The sequence below is a fragment of the Protopterus annectens genome, chromosome 9.part0, assembly GCF_019279795.1.
Source record: "Protopterus annectens isolate FY-2018-M chromosome 9.part0, PAN1.0, whole genome shotgun sequence".
NCBI classification, from domain to species: domain Eukaryota; kingdom Metazoa; phylum Chordata; order Ceratodontiformes; family Protopteridae; genus Protopterus; species Protopterus annectens.
In genome coordinates this window covers 1,575,229,819-1,575,252,369 of record NC_056743.1, presented here as the reverse complement: position 1 = coordinate 1,575,252,369, position 22,551 = coordinate 1,575,229,819, and the positions used below count along the sequence as shown (strand labels likewise).

General features: G+C 37.9%; 1 protein-coding gene across 10 annotated transcripts in view; it reads left to right on the top strand.

Moving 5' to 3' along the window:
• LOC122812189 (adhesion G protein-coupled receptor L1-like) overlaps positions 1-22,551 on the top strand; it is a 3,245,860-nt gene that overhangs the window by 2,187,859 nt on the left and 1,035,450 nt on the right. For all 10 annotated transcript variants that reach the window (XM_044084524.1, XM_044084517.1, XM_044084518.1 and 7 more), the window contains one exon: positions 19,942-20,051. In XM_044084524.1, the coding sequence (XP_043940459.1) occupies positions 19,942-20,051 (110 nt within the window). The remainder of the gene's footprint in view (positions 1-19,941; positions 20,052-22,551) is intronic.

Here is a 22,551-nt window from a genome sequence, read left to right as displayed (position 1 = left end):
GGCTGTTGGTCTGTTCAGATTAGATTGAAGCTTAGAGTAATATGCTTTACGGTCTCTGGTTATTAGTTTTTTTATGGAGTTATGGAGTTGTTTAAATTCTAGTAGGGTATTAGGTTGTCTATTGCTTTGGCACTGTTTCAATCTTTTGTTTCTTAGGAGCATGATCTGTTTGGTTTTCTTAGATAGCCAGGGAGAAGTTATAGCTTTAACTCTTTTGGCCCTGAGAGGAGCAAGGCTATTGAGTAGGTTCAGAAATGTTTTATTAAAGTAGTTGATAGCATTGTCAAGGGGCAAAGTTCTTGAAGTTGTCCAGTCGGTTAGTTTTAGGCAGTCTGAAAAATTTGTGGGTTGAAGTTGGATAGGTTTTGGGTTTGTATGCAATGACATTGTTTGTGAAGGGGGGAGGGGTGCCAGTCAGCAAAGGCTGGAAGATGGTCACTGAGAGGGTCTGGAAGGATACCTGTACTTAAGGTTAGATTTAGATGAGACACCAAGATCCAGTCAATGATGGAGCCAGAGGCTCCGTGTTTGTTTGGCTTGGTGGGGTAGTTTATTAGTTGGTTGAAGTTAAAGAGGCTGATTGTTTGGGAAAGGGATTGAAAGTTAATAGTGGCCCAGTTAATGTTTACATCACCTAGGATGAGGGTTTCATTTTTAATGTTAGAGGAGACCCAGAAGAGTATGTCTTCTAGTACTGGAGGATGAAGAGAAGCAGTTATGCATATGGATTTGTGTTTGTTGATTTTTAAGAGAGCTATGGTTAATTCAGATTTGGAGAATTTTGGAGTAACTGTATAACAGGAAGAGTAGATTATGCCTACGCCACCTCCCTTTTGTTGAGTCTATCATTATGAATTATATGGTAGCCAGGTGGCAGAATTTCCTTATTTTGCATGTATGATTTAAGCCAAGTTTCTGAGATGGCAACTATGTCAGGCTGGTTATGGGATAGCCAGGCATGAAGGTTAGGAATTTTATTACAAAGACTTTGGGCATTAATTGTGGTGATGCGAATGGTCTTGGAGGTGTGAGGGGAGGATGGAGAGGGAGAAGAGATGGTTGTGGTGTTAATGGGGCTGGGGTTGGGGTGAATGTTACCAGAAAGAGAGAGGGAGATGCAGTCTAGTATGAGTGTAGTTCTGCCAACCACATTTCTATATGTCTTAGTATGTGTTTTTGAGCCGTTCTTGAACAGTTCTGACCTAATCCTGTTGAGTACTGCTGTCTCCCCTTGTCTGTGACCTCTCCTCTTCCTGCTTTTGTAAAACACTCCTTAGTAATAACATTTTATCCATTTCTGCTAACCAGCTATTCATTTGTCACGCCAGCACACTCCTCCTCAGCCCCACTAGACAAAGACTATCTGTTGGTTTAATAGGATTTACAGAAAGATACAACTAATTTGTTAAGCAGCAGTAATTCCTTGGGTGCCTACTGGGAGTTGCTGGTGGATGCTCACAGAGGCAATAGGAAGAAGATATGCTTACAAGGGAACAATGGGAGGGTATATGTATTGCCCCTACATATGCAACAAAGACCAGAAGGTTTAGGAGTTTTACTTTGAGGTATTTGCATAGGTACTTTTATACCCCAATCAGAGTTCAAAATCATTTTTTCCTCAGGTAGACAGTAAACGTTAGAGATATAATGAAGAGAAAGAGGTAACTGGAAACATGCTTTTATGGGAGTATAATGAGCTGACAGATTTAAAAAATTCCCTACGTAGTACTCTGTTAGAAATGTTGAGGTAGCAAATGGCTGTTACTAAGGAAATGATTATTTAGAGGTGCGGCACACAATCTGAATTGCTAAGACATAGTAAGTCCTTATTTAGTTTAATTCTATTAGCTGCCAAAAAAGCCATTATATGAAAATGGTAATCAAAATATAAACAAATTGTATTTGAAATTTTGAATGTTGCAAAAGAGATAAAAGAACTGGAAGTGGGATCTTTATAAATGGAAAGGAGAAAATTACATAAAAATAAATGGAATTTGTAGAAACAGTACCTGCAGAATAATGTTCTGGAGGGTCTATATTATTTCAGCGAATGCTTAAAATAGCGAATGCTGTTTAATTGACCCTATAAAGTCGAAATCCCTAAATCCTGAACATACGTAACAGCGATTTTTTTCCCAGGGAAAAAAATCACTGGGCCGTGTTCAGGACTTTGTCATTTCCTTCACTATAGTGCGATCCTGGAGTTGTGGGTGTGGGGGGCACAGCCCCCCACATTGGGAAGTCTGGTGGGTGAAGCCCCCTACTTTATTTTGTGTTTGGATTTTTTTTTTTTTTTTTTTTTTTTTTTATGGATCATCGATTTATTTCACTGGGAAAACAAATCAATGTTTTGTGTGTTCAGGATTTAGGGATTTCGAATTTAATGGGTCAATTAAACAGCGTTCGCTGAAATAATATAGACCTCTTCTGGAGGAGTGAGTTTTAAGGGAATGCAGGAATTGAGAAACTTATGTATTGTTGGACTGAGTGACAGTTGTTATAAAGAAAGAAAACATACATGTAGTGTATAATTTATGTAAATGGAAATGTTAATATGGTTTGTTTGTTTTTTCTATTAATGTATGTATGCCTATGTCTTTAGTGACAATTTAATAAAGACATTTAAAAAGCAATTCAGAAAAAAATAATTCAGATATGTTTTGTTTTTCTTTGACCAATACCTCATGGTTTATTTAGCATCAAAGTAATAATGCTGGAGTTTCTCAAAAATTAGGCTCAGTCTGCCTAACCTCCTAATAAACTTGTTAGTCTAAGCAGAAAATGCCTCACACTGTACTTGTCATTTTACATTTCTGTGACTTAGTTTGCCTTTCCTTCAGGGACTGCCCCCTTGTGACTAGATTCTACATAAAGCAATAATGCCAGATTTGAAAGAAGAGTCAATAAATCAGATACTGTTCTCCCTCATGCAACTTGTTAAAGTGGCCTGTTTAAACCTCGGATGGATTATGTATGTATAGAAAACATTAGCCTCTGTTTTTAGAAATCTTCACATACTTTGTTAATATTGTCTACAGGTACCTTCCCTTCTATGATTTGAATTCTTCTAAAGTGAATCTAAATCTCTACCAGGCCAGGTATTTAGTGTTCCAACCTCATGCATTTGGAAGAAATATCCTGTTCCATTTTGGTAGTGCACCTTGGTCTTGTACAGGAGATGGATAAGACCTAAGCTTGCTAGAAGTTAGTCTTGTACCTCATTTAGGAAAGGCATTACTTGTTATCTATACTTCTTTTGACAAGGCATTCTTTCCTGGAACAAAATTGTGAATGTTTGTTTTGGTATCCTTCTTACATGTAGATGAAGTAAACCAGTAGAGCCCAGTTTCAGTACAATATTAAAAACCTACAACATAAATAAACAATGAGGCAGGAGTGCAGTCAGGCACAAGCCCAAAAGGACAAGTGTCTCAGATGTTCTAGAATCTGTAATAATACCTGTATTTACATCCTCTAAATGACTGATAAGTTGGACAACTTTACTTTTGTTGTGAAGTGGATTTAAGCACTTGGCCTTCAAACTCGGTAGCTTACATAAGGAAGGTTTGTGGTCTATACTCTTGTGTCAGGAGAGTTAGCTTACATCCTTCTAATTTGAGAATTGCTGGTTGAAGGCACATTTTGTCTGTTATTACAAAAGTGTCTCAATCCTGATTTAAGCACTTGGACTTCAAACCAGTTATTTAACATTAGGAAGATGTGTGGTCTAAACTCCTGTGACAGGTGAGGATAGCCTACACCCTTCTGAGCTGGGAACTGCTGGTTGAAGGCTTATAGTGTCTGTTATTCTGAAAGTGTCTTAGTTCCAGTTTAAGCACTTGGACTCCAAACCAGTTATTTTAAATTAAGAAGGTTTGTGGTCTACATAGTTTACTGGAGCTGCTCAGAGTTTGGCGTTCTTAATCAGAGGTCTGGAGTGCACCTGTACAGAAATCCAAGGCATCAACTGAAATATTTTTAAAATAAGTATAACTTAAGCCTGCTTTCCACTTTGTGAACTGTATTTTATTGACCTGTTGCTTCATTTTTACTACTTTTTGCTGTGGTGTCTGCTTTATTTCACAATTTGTAACATTGCTAATTCTGCCTTAAATAGCATAGGCTAGATTCAGACCTTCTGAAACTAGACTGGTATCATTTGACACCAGTCATCTTATATTCAAATGTCCTCCCCACACCCTTGTGGCAGAATTGTGTAGCTCAGGACCCATCTGAGATGGGGATTGCTGGAATAAGCCTCTATGTGGAGCTTTCCTATTGGCAGTTTATGTTAAAACTGTTTAAATTTGCTTGTTTTTAAGCCTAGTGTTTGCACATAGCTGTGCAGCGTGCAATGGGGGTTAGCAGTGCCCTGTATAGATGAAAATTCCTAGATACAACTTTTTTTCCTAAAGAACAGTCAGCAGAACCCTCCCAGGTTTCCCTGCTGCACTGCAGGCAACTCAGCTGAGCACTGAACAGATCTGCCACACTTTTTAATCACTAATCCTCAACAGAATATGTCCCCTTGCTAACCCTAGAGCAAACGCTGATCTAACTTACCCACACCCTAACAGTACTTACAGTTTAACCTGCTACAATGGGCAGTCAGTTTCACAACATTTCTCCAACCAACCTGATTGACATGGGCATCCCAAGGCAGTGTAGTAATTGCCTCATGTATACTGACAACCATTTGCTCCTCCAGCAAACAAATACAGTAGCTGAGATGTAACTATACTATGACATTGGAATCAGTCCTCTCACGTAACAATAAACAAGACATCAAACAGGTTGTCAGCACATGCACACACCTCTCCTCTCACAAGACAGAAGGTCATGACACATAAACCCACATATGCAGAGATACTCACTAAGAGCCTACCAAAAGACCAGAGGCCTCCCAAGCACAAACAACTCACACATACTAGATCATAACCACAGGCTCATAGGTGTTTACAAGGTTAATGACCACAAGGGCCTTTTTAAGCCTAGCCATGCATCCCAAATTTTTGACAAGTTCTGTTACCCTTGATAAGTCTAAGCAGGGGATTGGGTGATTATTTTTATTTATTTATTTGACAATTGTTTACCGGGATAGTTCGTCTGGGCTACATAACCCATTTTCGGCTGAGGCCCAGGGAGAAAAGCTCCACATTTATGACTTAGATGCACATTATACAATATGATTACCTCTGTGAACAAACAGTTACGTATATACTCCTGAAAATGTGTCTTATTAAAACATACAAAGTTTACCTACATTGAACATGTCAAAACAAACATTTGCAGTTTACATACATTCACAAATTAGAAGACTGGGTTAATACAGGTAAACATATTTGATTAGATTGTACTTGCTTATTATGAAAAACAGATTGGAATCAGTCAATCTGATGCTTAGTCCTTGGTCTGTGCAGAATATATGGCAGGGATGAAAAGGTATTTGGTTATTAGATAATGGATTCGCTTATAAACTCTTACTGACATCATTAGTAGCTTACAAACTGTTACTGACGTTAACAGACTAGTGTTAGAGTAGAAAGTTAGTGTATTATGAGAAGGTAATATAGAGGTGTATGGGGGGTTTAGCCTGGAGTTAGACATAAGCATAGCCATGATTTGTTTAAGAATTCTTTTCAGGAAGCTTTAAAGAGAGACAAGCTAGGAGTTAGGGTAATATTTGGTGGGAAGGAGTTCCATAACTTTGAAACAGAGTATGAGTAGAGAGATTTTCCAGAGTTTTTAAAAGGCTTGTAGATTTCAGGTAGGTTTTTGTCATTAGATCTGAGGGGTCTGCTGGGTTTGTATTGTTTGATTAGGTTTGCTAGGGCAAGGCAGGCAGTAGGTTTATATATTCAGTTGTGCATTGTAGTGTACGTGTGTATATGTTAGTTGGTTTGAAAGCTCTAGCCATTTTAGTTCTTGTAGTGGTTTACAGTGATGTGTGTCGTAGTTGGAGTTTGTTGCAAACTTTTCTACTTTATTGTAACATTGTTCCAGTTTAGTTTTGGAGGAGTTTTGTAGATTGGTTACTATACAAGAACTGTAGAATAGGGATGGGAGGAGAAAGATTTTTGCCAGTGTGGTCTTGGTTGGAGTGGTAAGGGATTGTTTGTTTCTATAAAGTAGTCCTAGTTCTTTATGTGTCTTCTTTATGTTTTGTTGGATAAGAAGGTCAAAGTTAATTTTGCTATCGATAATAACACCTAACAGTTTGTTTTTTTTTTTGTATATTTTCTATGATAGTTTTGTCAACTGCAAGGATGTTAAATTGGTCTGGGCTGAGTGTGGTATTTTTGGGGTGAAACACTATGAGTTTGTTTTTTGTTTTTGGGTTTAGAAAAAGTTAGGTCTTTGTGAACCAGGATTCAATTGCTGTGAAAGATTGTTGGGTTTTGTTTTGCAGTTCTGGGAGAGTGCAAGATGTGCAAATTAAGGCTGCATCATCTGCATACTGGTTTATTGTCCTTGGAGTGGAGGCACTGTGTAAATTATTGGTTGATATGTTAAACAGTAAGGGACCTAGGATAGAGCCTTGGGGAACCCTGTAAAGTTTAGTAGGAAGGGGAGAGCTGATAAGACCATTCTACTGCTTGCTTTCTGTCATATAGATAGCTAGAACCACTGAAGTGTGGTAGTGAAGCATTCTAGGTTGGATAGTGTTCTAGAAGTAATGGGTGTGAAACCATGTTGAATCGACCTGTGTGAATCCAGTTGAAACATTTACAAGCAGGGGTCTAGGAGATGAAACATTTACAGATTGCCTATGTCCATTGGAGACATAGGTACCAAATCAGGTGTCAAAATCTACTACACATAACACACATACCAGTGTCTCAGTGATTAAGCCCCTAAGGCAGAACACCTCAAAACCAAATGTCCTGGTCATGGGAGATTCCATAGTGAGACACACAGATGTCCCCATCACCAGGCTTGACAACTAGAAGGTCATGGTCATTTACTTGTCAGGTGCCAGGATCTGTCAAATCATGCACACACTCAAGTTATTCAACAATTTTTGCTATGAGTCTGTTATAGTACATGTTGGGGTGAATGACCTCAGACATACCTCCTTGGACTATATGAAAAACAAAATCCAGTCCACAAAAAAACTTGTAAAGAAATACAAGGAGTCCCACACAACAGATGAGGTTAAAAATTTAATAAAAAATATTCCAAACATGATATATGAGCACTTTCATCTCGTACTCAGAGTGACTTCATCAGATAAATTATTTCAACATCCATTTCAATTTATATACACTTCTTCTGTTACACGTGATAGATCAATCAACCCTTAAAGGGTAAAATACCAACAATTGTCATCCTTATGCTTAAACATTTTAGACATCCATTTAATGTTAACATAATCAAAATTACAATTTAGAAGATAAAAAATAAAAACCTTAGTCATGTTTAAAAAGGTTTATCTTTAAAAAACTTGCAAAACATGTTCACACCAGGGCTGCTCTTTTCCTTTGAAACAGGTTAGGAAGCACCTATGAGTGTTTGAAACAAACACATTCCTCATTTCCAAACTATCTTTGGCATACCCAAAATCCATAAATCAATGATTTTGCCCCCTCTTCATCTTATCGTTTCAGCTAAAGGTTCCAAAACTCATTTTTTTAACAGTATTTATTGACCACCATGTCAAAAAAGTAGTTTTCAGCACTTCACATTTAGTAAAGGATTCTTGGGATTTTTTAGAGAAATTAAAACCCTCTTTGTGGGAAAAGGGATTGCTTTTCATCACTATTGATGTAAAATATCTTTTTTTTCAGTTATCTCTAAAAAAAGAATGGTTAGATTATTTCCTAGATACTCTTCACCGTTATTCCACACTACACCCCAGATACATTTCTTTTAACAAATGAATTAATGGAATTGGTGCTTGACGACAATTTCCTTTACTTCCAAGGTGAGTATTACCAAAAAGCTGTCTCATATGAAGTAATGCTTAGATTTTACACCTCCACAAGAGCAATACAAATGAGAAACTGCTCCAAAACAAACCTTAGCCTACTAAGCGATGGTTTGAAAAGTTTCAAACCCACTGCTAAAACAGCCAACAATGACTCTTAGGCAAAAGAGTACACAAATGCCCTGTATAACTACTTAAACAACTGTATTGACTCTAACGTACCTGACAGGATCAAAATAAAGTCCTCCCATAAAAAAGCCACCCTGGTGGACCTTGAGTATAAACAGGTTATATTACAAAAAAAAAAAAGAAACTGAGATCTAAGAACAAGAGGGAATGTAGTCAGCAGAGTCAGACTACACTCCACAGCTTCAACAAGCAAATCAGATATCTGGTAAAGTCCTCTAAAGCTAGTCATGAGGCTAAATTAGCTTCCCTAGCTAAAAACAATCATAAAGACATTCTTTAATTATGTCCAAAATCTAAAAGGGAATACCCAGCTAAGTGTCAAACTCATACTGGACGGTATCACTCATACTGACCCTGAGGAAATTGCCAACCTGTTAGCTGACAGATTTGGTGCAAACTTCACCCCACTGTCCCCACCAGCCATACCCCAAAACATACCTGACATCTGTCCTCTGCCCAGGATCTCCAATAAGTAGGTCATATCAGCAGTCTCCAAGGACAAAAACATGTCCTCTATGGGACCAGATTTCCCAGACTGCTTAATAAACAACCTAAAATATGGCCTAGCAAATCCACTTTACACTTTATAACCATATCCTCATTACTGGGTTTGTCCCAGCAGAATGTAGCACAACTATAATCCCCTTGCACAAAGGGAGTCCATCAACCGACCATGGAAACTATAGACCCATAAGCATAACCAGTTTTATCTGCAAGGCTTTGGAAAGAATCGTCACAGACCTTATCGACAAGGACCTAGGCAACCTTCAAACTCTTGACCTGACCAAGTTTGCCTTTGTTAGGGGTAAATCATGTTTACTAAACCTGATGGACTTCTTCAAGAATGTCACCAAAGCCCTGGGCAAAGGCAAAGCAGTACATACCATCTATCTTGTCTTATCCAAGGCTTTTGACACAATCCCCCACTCAGGAATCATCAAGAACACTGCCAACTGGGGATTAACCCCTATGTTACTAGATGGATAGCCAACTGGCTCACCAATAAGACCCATAATGTCCAAGTTGTGGATTCCATCTCTGTAGAACAGTTAACAGTGGGGTACCACAAGGTTCTGTGCTGAGACCACTACTGTTTGAAATCTATTTCTCGTAGATGGCCTGTGGCTTACCAAGTTTGCAGATAACTGCAAACTGGGAGCAATGATCAAGTCCCCTAAATATATTAGCATATTACAGAAGGGGCTAACACAGACAAATGATTGGTGACAAAGCAGAAGTCTAAAACTAAATGCAAAAAAGTGCATCATTGTCATAGACACTGCAAATTACAATATAGGCAGCACCCCCTCTAAGCTTGAACCCAGTGATGCGTGACTTGAGAATATAAAATGATAGCAGTCTAAACTTTGATCACCATGTGTCCACAGTGGTAAGGGAAGCCTTTTACATCGCACGCATCCTAAGTAAGGGAACTGCATCCAAGACTAATGACGTTATAACTTCTCTGTACTCCACCTTCATCAGACCACTAATGGAGTACAATGTTCCCTTCTGCATGTATCTCAACAGACACCTGCAGCAGCTGCAGAGACAACAGAGGTTCCTGATGAAAAGAATTCAGGGACTCCAAAACAACCTACATGGAAAGAATGAAACCCTGTCGATATACTCTGTGTCCTACAGGCTGCTGAGAGGCAACCTATGCCTGGCCTGCAGAGCAATCTCTGACTCTGCCTTTATGGAAATGCTGCACATCCACAAATAAAATGGGACAAGAGTCACTCACTCCAGAGATCTCAACCTAGCCTGTGACTTAAACAAAATATGCTGATAGACAGATATGTCTTCCAGAGATTGCTACTCTGGAATAAACTCCCAATTCATGTTAAGCAGAACTCCTCAATGACCCTATTTAAGCGCAGTCTAGACAAGTGGATGGAAGGACAAAAATTCACCTCGGGGCTGGCATCTATGTCCTTCATGGACAGGGGCAGCTGGTTCTGATCATAGATTTGCTCTGCAAGCAATCAAACCATCTTACAATGGTCATTTAGTGAACATGGGTATTACATGCCTAGGCTTGTAAAGGCCCTAGGTCCATTAGCCTAGCAACCTCCTATGAACCTATAAAGTAAGCGCATATGTAATAGTATCGTGTACTTAATATTGTATTTCTATATAAAATTGCCCTTCTGCCAAATGCTGTGAATTACCAGAATGAATGTGGACCAGGTGGAAAAAACAGCCAAGAAAGCATGAAACTACCTACTAGAAGTGAGAGAGGAACCCAAATAAACAGTCGATGGAATGTGACCACAAGGATTTATTAAAAATCACACACCAATCTCGGTAAGCGCTTTCGTCCTGACAAGTATAGGACTTGATCAAAACCAAAGTGCCTGCCTACTAGCAACAATTAAATATCACAATCATTAATTGAACAATTAACAATTAAAGAAGAATCCCTAAAGGACAGCCATAAAACACAATGTACGCATTATAGATAGTATGATTAATGTCAACACTTTGGAAAAATCTCTAAAAACAGTAAAAAGGTGTTGAATAGAAAAATATATTATGATATGGATGCTCTATCTCTTAAAATCGGGATGAAAGATATGTGCTCATTCATACCAGGGGGGCTGTTGGCATTAAGTATTAATTGCCACCTAAATTCACATTTGCCTATTTGTTGGACCAATTGCCCCCACTAATATTTTTCTTTATGATCTTGAGAATGCCAAACTTAAAACCATTGTAAACGGAACGGGACTGTGTGTGTTTGTATAGGGCATTCTTGGTATTGTGGGTTTCTAAAGCATAAAGGTGTTCATAAATTCTTTTCCATAGGGACCTTTCAGTTTTACCCATGTAAAACCATTACAATCCTGGTGGACACTTACATTAACTAACCCTTTACTATCACAGTTACCTCCAGCCAGTTTAACTGTCTGAAGGGGGTCACCTATCAAAATGTCTGTTGTGTTCATAACAAATGAGCAGTAATTACAGGTTCCACATCTCTTTGTCCCCTTGGTAACAGTTTTGCTAGCAAGTGGGTGTTTGAATAAAAAAAAGCGGCTTATTACCTAAGATATTGTGAAGGTCACTATTAGATTCCAAACTCACCCAGTTTTTAATCAAAATGTCTCTAACCTTCTGGCCAAAAGAACCAAAATAGGTAACCGTAGAATGTGAAAAATTACAGTTGTTTGTGTGTCACCCATTATTGTTGACAAAACCTTGTCCTAACAAGAGAACATACCTAGTTCCCCAACCTTCAAGGACTTCTGTATTGATCTGCTGAACCCATTTCTGTGGGTAGCCTCTAGCAACGAACATGTGTGTAAGGTTGCCAAGCTCAGTCTTAAAATCTGTAAGTGTAAAACACATTCTGGATCCTCGGATCATCTGACCCCTTACAATATTCCTCTTGACATAATATGGATGGTTACTATCATAAGCCAAAAAACTGTTGGAGTAAGTGGTCTTTCGAAAACACTTTGGAAGTGAACTTACCCCGATTGATGTCCCTAGTGATAGTAATATCAAGGTAATCTATGGCATTGGTACAAAAACTATGGGTAAACTTAAAGTAACTACAGATATTGTTAATATAATAAATAAAATTATCCGCAACTGCCCTGTCACCTCTCCAAAGGACAAAAATATTGTCTAAATAACGCAACTAGATGAACCACTCACCTTCAAATCCTGAGTCAAAAATGTATGTCTTTTCCCATGATGCCATTACTAAATTAGCATACATGGATGCACAACTCGATGCCATTGCAACCCCTTTTGATTGCTTAAAAAAATAATTTTCAGACATGATGTAGTTGTGTAATATCATTTCCATAACCCTGTTAAGTGTCGTGTGTTCCATAAGGGCTTCTAAGAACAGTTCAAGCCCCATGTCATGTGGTATGGAACTAAATATGTCAACCACATCTGTGGTGGAAAAACCTGTTGTCTCACCAAAAAATTCTTGCCTGACCCTTGATAAAAAATCCCATGAGTTAGTTAAAACATGGGTGATGAGACGAAGTGAGTTTTTGAGTAAGCTGTCTACAAATACTCCCAATGAGTAAGTAGGTTGAACTGTTATGTGCTGCTACTATAAGTCGGTGGGGGGGTACACATTCTTGTGCACATTAGGGATACTGAATACTGTAGGGATGTGACGATGGTCATTGTGTAAAAAACTGTAAAGTTCTTCATTAATCACCCTTTGTAGTAGGCTGTCTTCAAAAAATAGCAATAATTTCCTATGTGCGATAATTATTTCATTCCAAGACACATTCTCATACTTATCAGTGTCATATAACATACTAGCTATATCGTTCACATAGTCATTTTTCTCTACCAGAACAACCCCACCCCCTTTGTCCAGCTGTATTATCCTGGTGTTGTCAGACTCTCTCAATTTCCTCAAAAGTAATACTTCATCCTTGCTAAGGTTGTAAAATGTACCCCTCTGAGTATGGTATGCCTGATACACTTCCCTGGTGCAAATCTTTTCAAAATTCACCAACATGGGGTGCAAAGGGGGATTAAAAAGGTTTTTCTTTTTGAACCTGTTCCTAGGTGCTTCAGTATGTTCATTAGTGTCCTTGATAAACTGTTGAAAATGTAACTTTCTTGTATATAATTTTAATTCATTCAGAACACTAGCTATGTCTAAATTGTTCCCTGGTACGAATTTAAAGCCCTTTTTGAAAAGAGAAAAATGTGTGTCAGTGACGCCAACATCAGTGTAATTATAAATGTTAAACCGTTGTGCACTTCAAAGTTTACCTTTAAAACATGAAATAACTGGCTCTTCCTGTACAGTCAAAATCGATTGCCTTTCTTGTTCTTCCAGAAGTTCCTCTGGCTCATCTTTGTCTGCCCCTCCGGGTCTGAGGTTGACCTAAAAAATGTTGCCTGTTTCTATTCCTATTTTGAATCCTTTCAGATCTATGTAAGGGAGGGTATTCTTGTTGAAACACCTCACCTATTTCCCCATTAAAGTCAAAAAATTTTGTGTGACCATTGTTATTTCTGTGTCTAACATCATAACTACAAGAACCCACTCAGAACTGTGATTAGCATTTCTATTGACATTCAAAGTAATTCATGCTAAGAGTATTTAAATGAAGCAGTGTGTTGTAACCATTAGTCTGAAGAAATCTCCCTTTGGAGATGAAAGCGCTCACTTGTGGTTCTATAACAGTGTAATCACAGCGTGTTTTCGTGTGTTTTATTGGATTTTATCTTGTGGATTTTACTTCGTGAATTAAACTTTGTTTTGTGCTATTCTGCCATCGTTTCTTTTTGGATTTGACATTCAAAGTAGGCTCAAAATAACTTTTAGGAAGTAAACGTGCCTCTCTCTGCTTGTACTCTAATTCATCCATTCTTAACTTTTTTTGTTTCCTAAGAACATTCTCTTTCTCCTGTTGTTCAATTTTACAAACAAATACTGTCATATTTGTTCTCATAATTAGTAAAACAAACATCATTCAAAATGTCATTATTCAAAGTGTAAACATCGTCTAACAATTCCTTAATTCTGTTATTATTAATTCTAATAATAAAGTGTAATAGTTCAATGCTAACCCTGTCAAACATGGCTAGTAGTTCATCAAGTTCCTGTTGGCCAACAGTTAACTCATTAGGGAATCTACTCATTCGAAGTCCCTTAGGAATTCTTTGGACTCAAATGCATTCAGCAAGGTACACATTATTAGTCTGTAAACTACATACCTTGCTCATCTTGGACTCAAACCTGTGTAGACGGTTTTGAATATTCACAGGTTTTGTAGGTTGTTCATCGTAGATAAAATGAAGTTCTTTGTTTAGCCACTGTTCAAATTGAGTAATCCGGTTTGTATCCTGAGTGTTTCTCCTTGGCCCTTGACCAACAAGGAATACTGTTCATGAAAGTGGAGCCAGAAACATGCTGGCTGTGAATTACTCTGAGGTGGTAAAATATACTTTTCTATAGTTTTCTAACATTTTCAGCATGGTTGCCAAGTGATTAGATGTAATGTATTTATATAGCTACTTCAGTATAATATAAGGCACTTATATTCTGCCTGTAATTCTCATTATTACTGCTCTCTCTTCTGTCTCTTGGACTCCTTTGGCCCACTTTGCAAACTTCAGCTGTTATAGATTTATAGATTGTTAATAGGCTATCAACACAGGGGGCCTTACTAAGCCTAGCCAAGTTTTCCCCAAAAAATAATGATGTCCTGTATCCAAACAGGGCATTGAGGGCCAAACATTTATAAGCTATCTCTCTCCGTAATGGATGTGGGTGCCAGGCCCAGTGTAAATTTCCTATTTCCCATCCACCATTCTAGGTTGCACTTAAATTGGATAATAGACACATTCAGCTTCTCATGGAATGGAAGTCTGCTCAATAGTGGGAGCAGTCTCTGGGACACATATCAGTTTCTCCAGCATGTTCTGTTAAAATCACAAAATTCAGGTCCTTAGACTTTGTAGTTTTGGTACTGTTTGGCTTATAAATATACAGGAGATTCATAAGTGTGGAGTGTGCCGATACCGTTTAAGCCAGACATACATCATCCCTCAGCAATCTATAAGAGACTGAGTAGAGGGAAATGGCTTTTAGGCAGTCTGCATAAGGCAGGTTTGTAATGCCTTGTATTCTTTTTGTAAGAAACCTCTGAGATCAATCTAGTTGCTGCATATGCCTGGTCAGGTTCATACTGAAAGGATCATTGTACTCTATGATGGGTCTGATAAGGGCAGAGTACAGTGGGATAATGACCTCTTTGGACCAAGATGCCATGCACTTATAAGTTGTGCAACATAACAGGATTTCCTCACCACTTTGGCAATATGGTGGTCAAAGGTAAGGCCACTGTCTACATGCATATCCAGATCCCTGACTACTAGGTTGACAGTTAGGAGCATATTACCAACATGGTAATTAGCCAGGATGATTATTTCCAAGAGGGTACAATTATGCATTTCTTAGCATTGAGTTTAAGACCATGGCTTTGGCATCATTTGTTAGGTAGAGATAGGCCTTATTGAAGAATGCTAAGTGTCTGCAAGGGTGTCAATGGTATCCCACAGCTTGCAGTCACCTGCAGACTTAAGTCAGTCATAAACCTTCAGTGTTTGCTTCCACTTCAGAGAAATAGAAACCAAAAAGAAGCAGGCCAGTACTCAGCCCTGGGAGGCTCCACTAGTGACTGGCCTCTTGGTGGAGGTGGGCTCACCTTTTTTGACCTCCTGGGTAATATCAGTAAGCCAGTTGGCTATCCAGCAGATAATAAATGGGTTTATACCTATTTTAGTGAGTTTGTCTGTAATTCACCAGGTCAAGGTAAGCTGTGTGCACAGTTTTGCCTTCATCCATTGATTTGGTGATCCTTTCAAAGACGTTCACCAGATTTAATAGGCATGACTTTCCTTTAACAAAGCCAAACTGTGATGTGTCTAGTGTTTGCAGGTTACCTGCATCTTCATTTATCATGTCCATGATGATTCTTTCCATGGTCTTACATATGATGCCGGTCAGATTTATGGACCTGTAGTTATTAGGATCAGTGGTTGGACCTGTTTTGTGCAAGGGAATGACTGTAGTCATCTTCCATTATTTTGGCACAAAACATAACTGTAAGCTGGTTTACCATGAAAATGTAGAATGCAGGTCTGGCGAAAATGTGAATGTTAAAAATCATTTGGCTGCTCCCTGTATTGGCAACCTCCAATACTGCAAGTGTTCTGTGCAGCGAATGCCACTGCGCATTCGCACATATGTGGTTAACGTTTTGATTACAGATCGTGGTACAGTGTGGACCAGGAAATTACACTTTTACCCACTGTAGTACAACCTCAGAGTTGGAAATTATAATTTGCAGAGGGTGTGGGGGTGCAGGGGAGCTTGCCCCCCTGCAAAATTGTAATGTCATTTAATTTGCAGTAATGAACTGCAAAACTAAATGTCAGTAGTATGAATGCAATTTTGCCGCTAAATGCACTTTGAAATTCTGCCCTGCTTAATTTGCAGGAAGTGGTTTTTAGAAGTCAGGATTTTGAATGGATTATGCTGTGTCATTCACACATTTCATGGTAAACCCTGTAGGCTCCAGTTGAAAAGTGATTCAAGTGGCCCAGAGAAGTTGTGTTTCATGCTATTTAGTAAACTTCCTGAGATGTTATCAGGACCCATTGATGCAGTGTGTTTGGCCTTGGAAGGTGCTTTGAAGACTTGTTCCCTAGTAATGTTTGAGGGGATTGTGGTACATGGTATTTCCTTTGGACTATTTGGGGGAAGTTGGGTAAAAATTTATTAATGGCTTCCAGGTCAGCATGGATAATGCCAGTTACAATAAGTTCTGCACATTGTTGTGTATTTCCCTTGAGTTTACAGGCATAGCTGTAGAAAACTTTGTGGTTGTACTTTGCTGGAGAACATATGTTTCATAGCAGAGTGCAATGAAAAACAACAACACGAGTTGGAGAAAATATGTGAGGAAAAATTCATTAGTCATATTTGTTACACAGATTAGTATGTGATAAATGAGACCTGAGACAATTCTGATAAGATATTTAAAATAGATATTTGAGATTAAATGATTAGAGAGAGTGAGGGCGAATCGAGTGATATCTTAGTTTGAGGGATGGTGTTCATATTATTGTTATAAAAAGAAGAAGGATGGAGAGAAAAGATTATAAGAAGAATGCAGGGTAGGATGTCTTCAGGTTGTTTAGGTGAGTAGGGAGGAGAGGAAAAGTGTGTGGAGATAAAGTGGATAAAGTAAGATAGTGGGAAGAACAAACGAAAGGAGTTAATTCGGTGGTTGAAAAGGGCTGTGGAGTGTGACTTAGGTTGATGGGGGTGAGTGAAGTATAGTGAGTAATTTCAGCCAGGACTGGCACAGAAGCAGGTCTGTGATTTTGTAAGGTATTCCCTTAGGGAGCATTTAAAGGTAGGTAGGTTAGAAATAGTTCTGGTGGTTAGAGGTAAGGAGTTCTGTTGTTTGGTACTGAGTAAGTCCTTTGTACAGGGAATTTATTTGTTTTATTTATGGTGAGCATTCGTTTGTCTTCTGATCTGAGAGTTCTTTTAGGGAAATATATGTTGACTAAAAGGGGTAAGAGCTGGGCAAGCTAATGGTTTGTGAATGATTTTGTGTATTGTTATAAACTGAATGTAGGAGAGGTGGAGGGAGAGTTCCAACCAACCAAGGGAATGCAGAGAGTTACAGTCATGGATAAAGTAGGATGAATTAGTAGCAAACCTGACAATTTTGTTGTAGCAGCTTTCAAGTTTGTTTTTATGGAGGATTGTAAATTGGTTAAAATTGGTGCTCCTTAGATAGGTTTTGGCTAGAGTTATTTTTGTGGGTGTGTTTTTTTTTTTTTTTTTTTTATATATGGTATGCCTATTTTTATGGGTTTTCTTGATATTGCTTTGTATATGGAGGCCAAATTTAAGATTATTATCTATTATGACTGTTGTATAGCCAACTGATATTGTGATTCCACCAGAGTGGCTTGTTTTTTTGAGTTTATCGTATCCTTAATATGAGTGGGCACAATTTGGTTAATATGGCTATCTATATGGCTGTACAGAGATTTTGTAAATAACTCAGCTTATGCTATGGTGTTTATTGGGTTTGATGGTGCTTGGAATTTTCCAAAGGTGTCACTTAGTAGAGAGAGGTTAACTTTGGAATAGTTCCTAAAGGTTATTGATTTTGATGAGTCCCCAGATTAAATTTTTATTTCAAGCAATACTGCCTTATGGTCAGATCTGACAAAACATTTCTATCACACCATTGAAATTTCAGAATATCGAATCTGATATGGTCGACAACATATCATTGATATTTTGAAACTTCGAACATAAAAAAAAAAACAAAAAAGAAAAAAATGAAAACTAAACATTGCAAGCATGGAGGCAAGCCCCCCTGCAACCACCCCCGCTACTTAAATATACCAACTCCGGGATTGCACTGCATTGCAGTAAACGGAAATATCGCCTTACGGAGATTTCTGTTAAAGCGTTTGAGGTCTTTCACTTTCACTGATATGGTGCCGACCATATCAGCTTCAATATTTTCAGTCTTCGACAAAGTGATATAGACCCCTGACAAACGAGGACATTGCATTGGGTGAGGAATATTGCTCCTCATGTTTGTGAGTACAAGGTCAATGTTTGTACCCCTGTTTGGGGAATGGATCAACTATTCCAGTATGTTGGTATTAAATAAGTTTAGGAATCCCTGGGGTTGTGCATTAGAAGTGGTGTAGGATTCCCATTCTACAGAGGGATGATTCCCCCATGAAGGTCGTATTGGGTTGAACGGTGAAGGACTCTAATACATTGAGATAGGTAATATGGGTTTCCTGGGACATGGAGGGGGATCTCTAGGTTGCAAGGATATGATATGAGACCTTGTTTATTGTGAGTTGCACATGTATGAGTTCCAGTGGGTCATACACTTTAAAGAGTCTAGATGTGTTATTTTTAAGATAGACTGAGAATCCTCCTCCTTTACTTCCCTCCTGTGCAGTAGCTGGTTTAAAGGTATGAAAGGTATTATAACCTTGTGCTGTTGGGTTATAAATCAATGATGCTGTAATTTATTTATGGTGGATGAGTCAGTGCCTTGAGACAGGCTACCAACTACTCTTCTTAAAGTGATTGCTGTAGTGTTATTTATACATTTATGTTGTAGTGTTATGTATACATGTTATAATTAATTGCAGGAAGGTAACCGTGCTTCTTTTTTTAATGCCTAGAAATAGAATATAAAATCCAGGCAAACTGGATTTATATGCAGCTCGCAATATGTGGAAAAATATGTAAGTTTCTGGATGCACATGAGGTTCCTGTGACAGCCAGCAGATGGTATATTAAATTTCAAAGAAAACGTTATTTAGGCAAATAGCAAGCCATACAAACAGTGACATGCAAACTGCAGGCAATTAAATCAAGGTACCTAAAGGTTATTTTGTCTCTTTACATAACTTTGGTGCGAGTGACTTACGTGGTAAAAGATGTGCATGTAGGTGGTGAATGTTTGGCAGAAGAAGTAGGGTTCCCAGAAGGATGACAAAGACATCAAACGATGTGTATAGCTCAAAGAGAGAGAGCGCCATTAATAAAACGTCAGGGGTAGTTTGTTGTGATGTGCATGACTTAAGGGCAAGAGAGAGAGTTTGGTGAGAAATAATAAATGTCAGTAAAATGAGAGGGAAGCAATGCAAAAATGAAATGCACAAACTGTCAAACAAGTATAAGATAATTTGTTTAGTTAAAGATGAAGATCATAACTATTATGTGTGAGAATAGAAGACGAAAGATTTTAAAGCATGTTTTACAAAACATCCCACACAAACCAGTCAGATGCGCAATTCTTTTTTTTTTTTGTTTTTTTGTTAATGGTATATTCATATAAGTAATCACGTACTGCTTCCAGTAGTTTCATATGCCTTCAGGCATATTTTGCAATGCTGGCCTCTGAGATTAGCATCCTAAGAGTTTTAATTTTCATAACTCCCATAATACTTTTGGTTCATGAGAGCATTGCTCCAAAGTGAAATGATAATATCATGTGCTACACCAAAGAGAGAAATAGTCTTGTCAGTCTGTTAGCAAGTGAGGAAGTCATCTAATACATGAGGAATTCAAACTAGGTAGACTGTGCAGGTTAAATGATATCCACTACTAGGTTAGTCATGATCTGTATAGCAAGAGCCTGTAAACAGAATGACTAAATGAGGAAGAAAGTAAGTTAATCAGAATAAACATGTTTAGAGATTCCTGCAGATATTCCAATGCATATTAATTGAGTAATTATTGTTACTGTTTTTGTCTTCGTTTTTAGGTGCAATAACCGGACGCAGTGTGTGGTTGTGGCTGGGTCTGATGCATTCCCCGATCCATGCCCTGGAACATATAAGTATCTGGAGGTCCAGTATGAGTGTGTTCCTTACAGTAAGTTTTTTCTACTCTAAACTCGTAAAAGTGGGTATGCCAAATAATGAAGCTGGGTGGTGGGTGTGGATGGAAGAGCACTTAAAATACAGAGCGAGTAAGGCAACACAGAGAATCTTTTTAACATTTTCACAAAGAAAGATTAGAACACCAAGAAAGGTGTTGGAGTGGGATGGCTATATAAACTGTCCTTCAGAACTTCTGTTATAAATAATCACAGATGTAGTTCCCAGTTATCTTCCAAATTAAACATTTCTTATATTTCTGGTCATTTCATTTCTCCACTCATCATGTTACAATAGTATCATTATAGTGGATTTCTTTCTTCATCTATCGCTCCCTGCATTTACCAAAGCAAGTTGTCGTCTTTGATGTGCATTAGTAAAATCATCCAGCATGTTTTATCTTTGTTATTCTCACAGAGCTCCAACAGGAACACCTACAACAGCTCTTCATCACTAGATCTCTAGATCACTGTTCTTCCAAATGTAGGAAAAGGACACTGCAAAAGACACGTGTGTGTGTGTGCGTGTGCGAGTGTGTGCGTGTGTGTGTGTCTGCGTAACCTGCTAGTATGGTGTTACATTCTATAATACTGCTTTATTGTTTGTAGAGGATCATAAATTACATACTGTTTCTTCATTTATGCACTGGGAGTACCAGAAGGCAGCATGGTGTAGTACACAAATTTGGTCAAAGTAAGGGCCAAAACAGGGAATATGATAATATAAGAGAGAAGAGAAAGGGGCAAATTGAAATATCTGCTGATGATGCTGATGAAGAAGGTGGCTAGTGGGAAAGAAGCAAAACAAAGCTGTTCACCATCAAAACTTTTTGTACTACTAAAGATGCCAAGTTAATATCAATACCCACCAGCCATAGCAAATGTTCTTATTTAGGAAAACTTAATTGAAGAACAGCTCAGCAGCACACATCTGTTCCCACAATCAGTGTTATCCATTTAGGTTATTTATTTAGTTAGTTGCTTATTTTGATTTATTTTAATTTTGTTAATACTTCAAGTTCATTGAGATCAGATATTATTTCTCTCTGATTGCATTCGGCAGTAAGAAGGTTATCCTGTTTGCTTAGGATCATACAATTTCACATGGGAACTATTGAAACTCCAACACAGGTCTTTAGGTTTGCAGTCTGAAAACATTACATTCCCATTATGTTTTTGTAACAAATACTACCCCCAGTATAAGGCAACAGTAAATCACTAGTTGTATGATCATTTCTAGTACCTGATCCATCCAGCAGCATTGTGGCCAGGGCCACATGGTGCACTCTAACAGATCAGACATATGTAAGTAAATGATGAGGCAGTGACTGTTGTTGAACACTCATGAAATCCTGAATAGCACCATCCATGACAAGTATAGCTCTCAAACTTTCATCTTCAGAATGAGGAACACTAGCTCTCATAATGTGGGACAATTGGGCAAAATGTGGAACAGAAACTTACAGCTTACTAACAACGTCAACTAAGAAGGACAGGATGGTTAAAATTATGGTGGTTTTACTTATAAAAAATCTTTTAATAAATTAATATGATTTATTTCTATTTACCATGGATATCAGCTAAAACGTTGCTAACACTAAATGTGTGACAGACCCTTTTAATGCAGAACTTCGAGGAACATGATCTTTTTAAGACCCCAAATGAGGTGCGTTCCTCATAATGAGGTACACTTGAGAGGTATGATGACAAGTACTGCAAACATATCAGTAAACTAGCTGAGGTGCTTCAGATGAGAAAGTCATATAATACTACAAGCCTGTGCTTTACTTATAATGTCTTTAGGAATAAAATGCCAGCCAAATAAACCTGCCATCACATTTCCTTCTCACTAATGTATCAGGTGGGGACTTGGCAAATTCAGCAAAACAACTTCAGATTTTATACTGAAATTGGATATATCAGGTAACAAAATATGGTTTAAAATGCAATATGTAACAGAGCACATTTTCCTATTTCTTCAATTTTGTAAAATAATTCAACAAATGCATAGTACAAATGTAAGGAAACTTAAAAAGGCAGGAGTTTCACATCACAGTAGGTGATATATCATATGAATATTGTAATCACAATATCGCTTACAATATCCTATTTGTTAGTGCTATTATGCTGACATAAACAATGTCATTGTTTATTTTAAGAATAGGTTTTTATGTTGATGAATACAGCTGTAATATGTATAAACAGCCCCCCCCGATATACAGTAAAATAGTCAGATTTGAGAAAATAATTTAACAAATTAGCTGTAATATTCCCCAAAAAGTTGAAGTCCGAGATTGCAAGAACTAATTTCACATAATGCAGAATTTCAGAATCAATCAGGCAAATGTTAGGGCATAATATGATATGCATACTTCATAGTGTAGTGGAAATGAAAGAGAACTTTGGGAACAGACCCCTGCAATATGCCTACAGCATCCAGTATATTGTGATATGGTAACATTAGTTTGTTGAATCTAGTAAAAATAGTGGGAAATA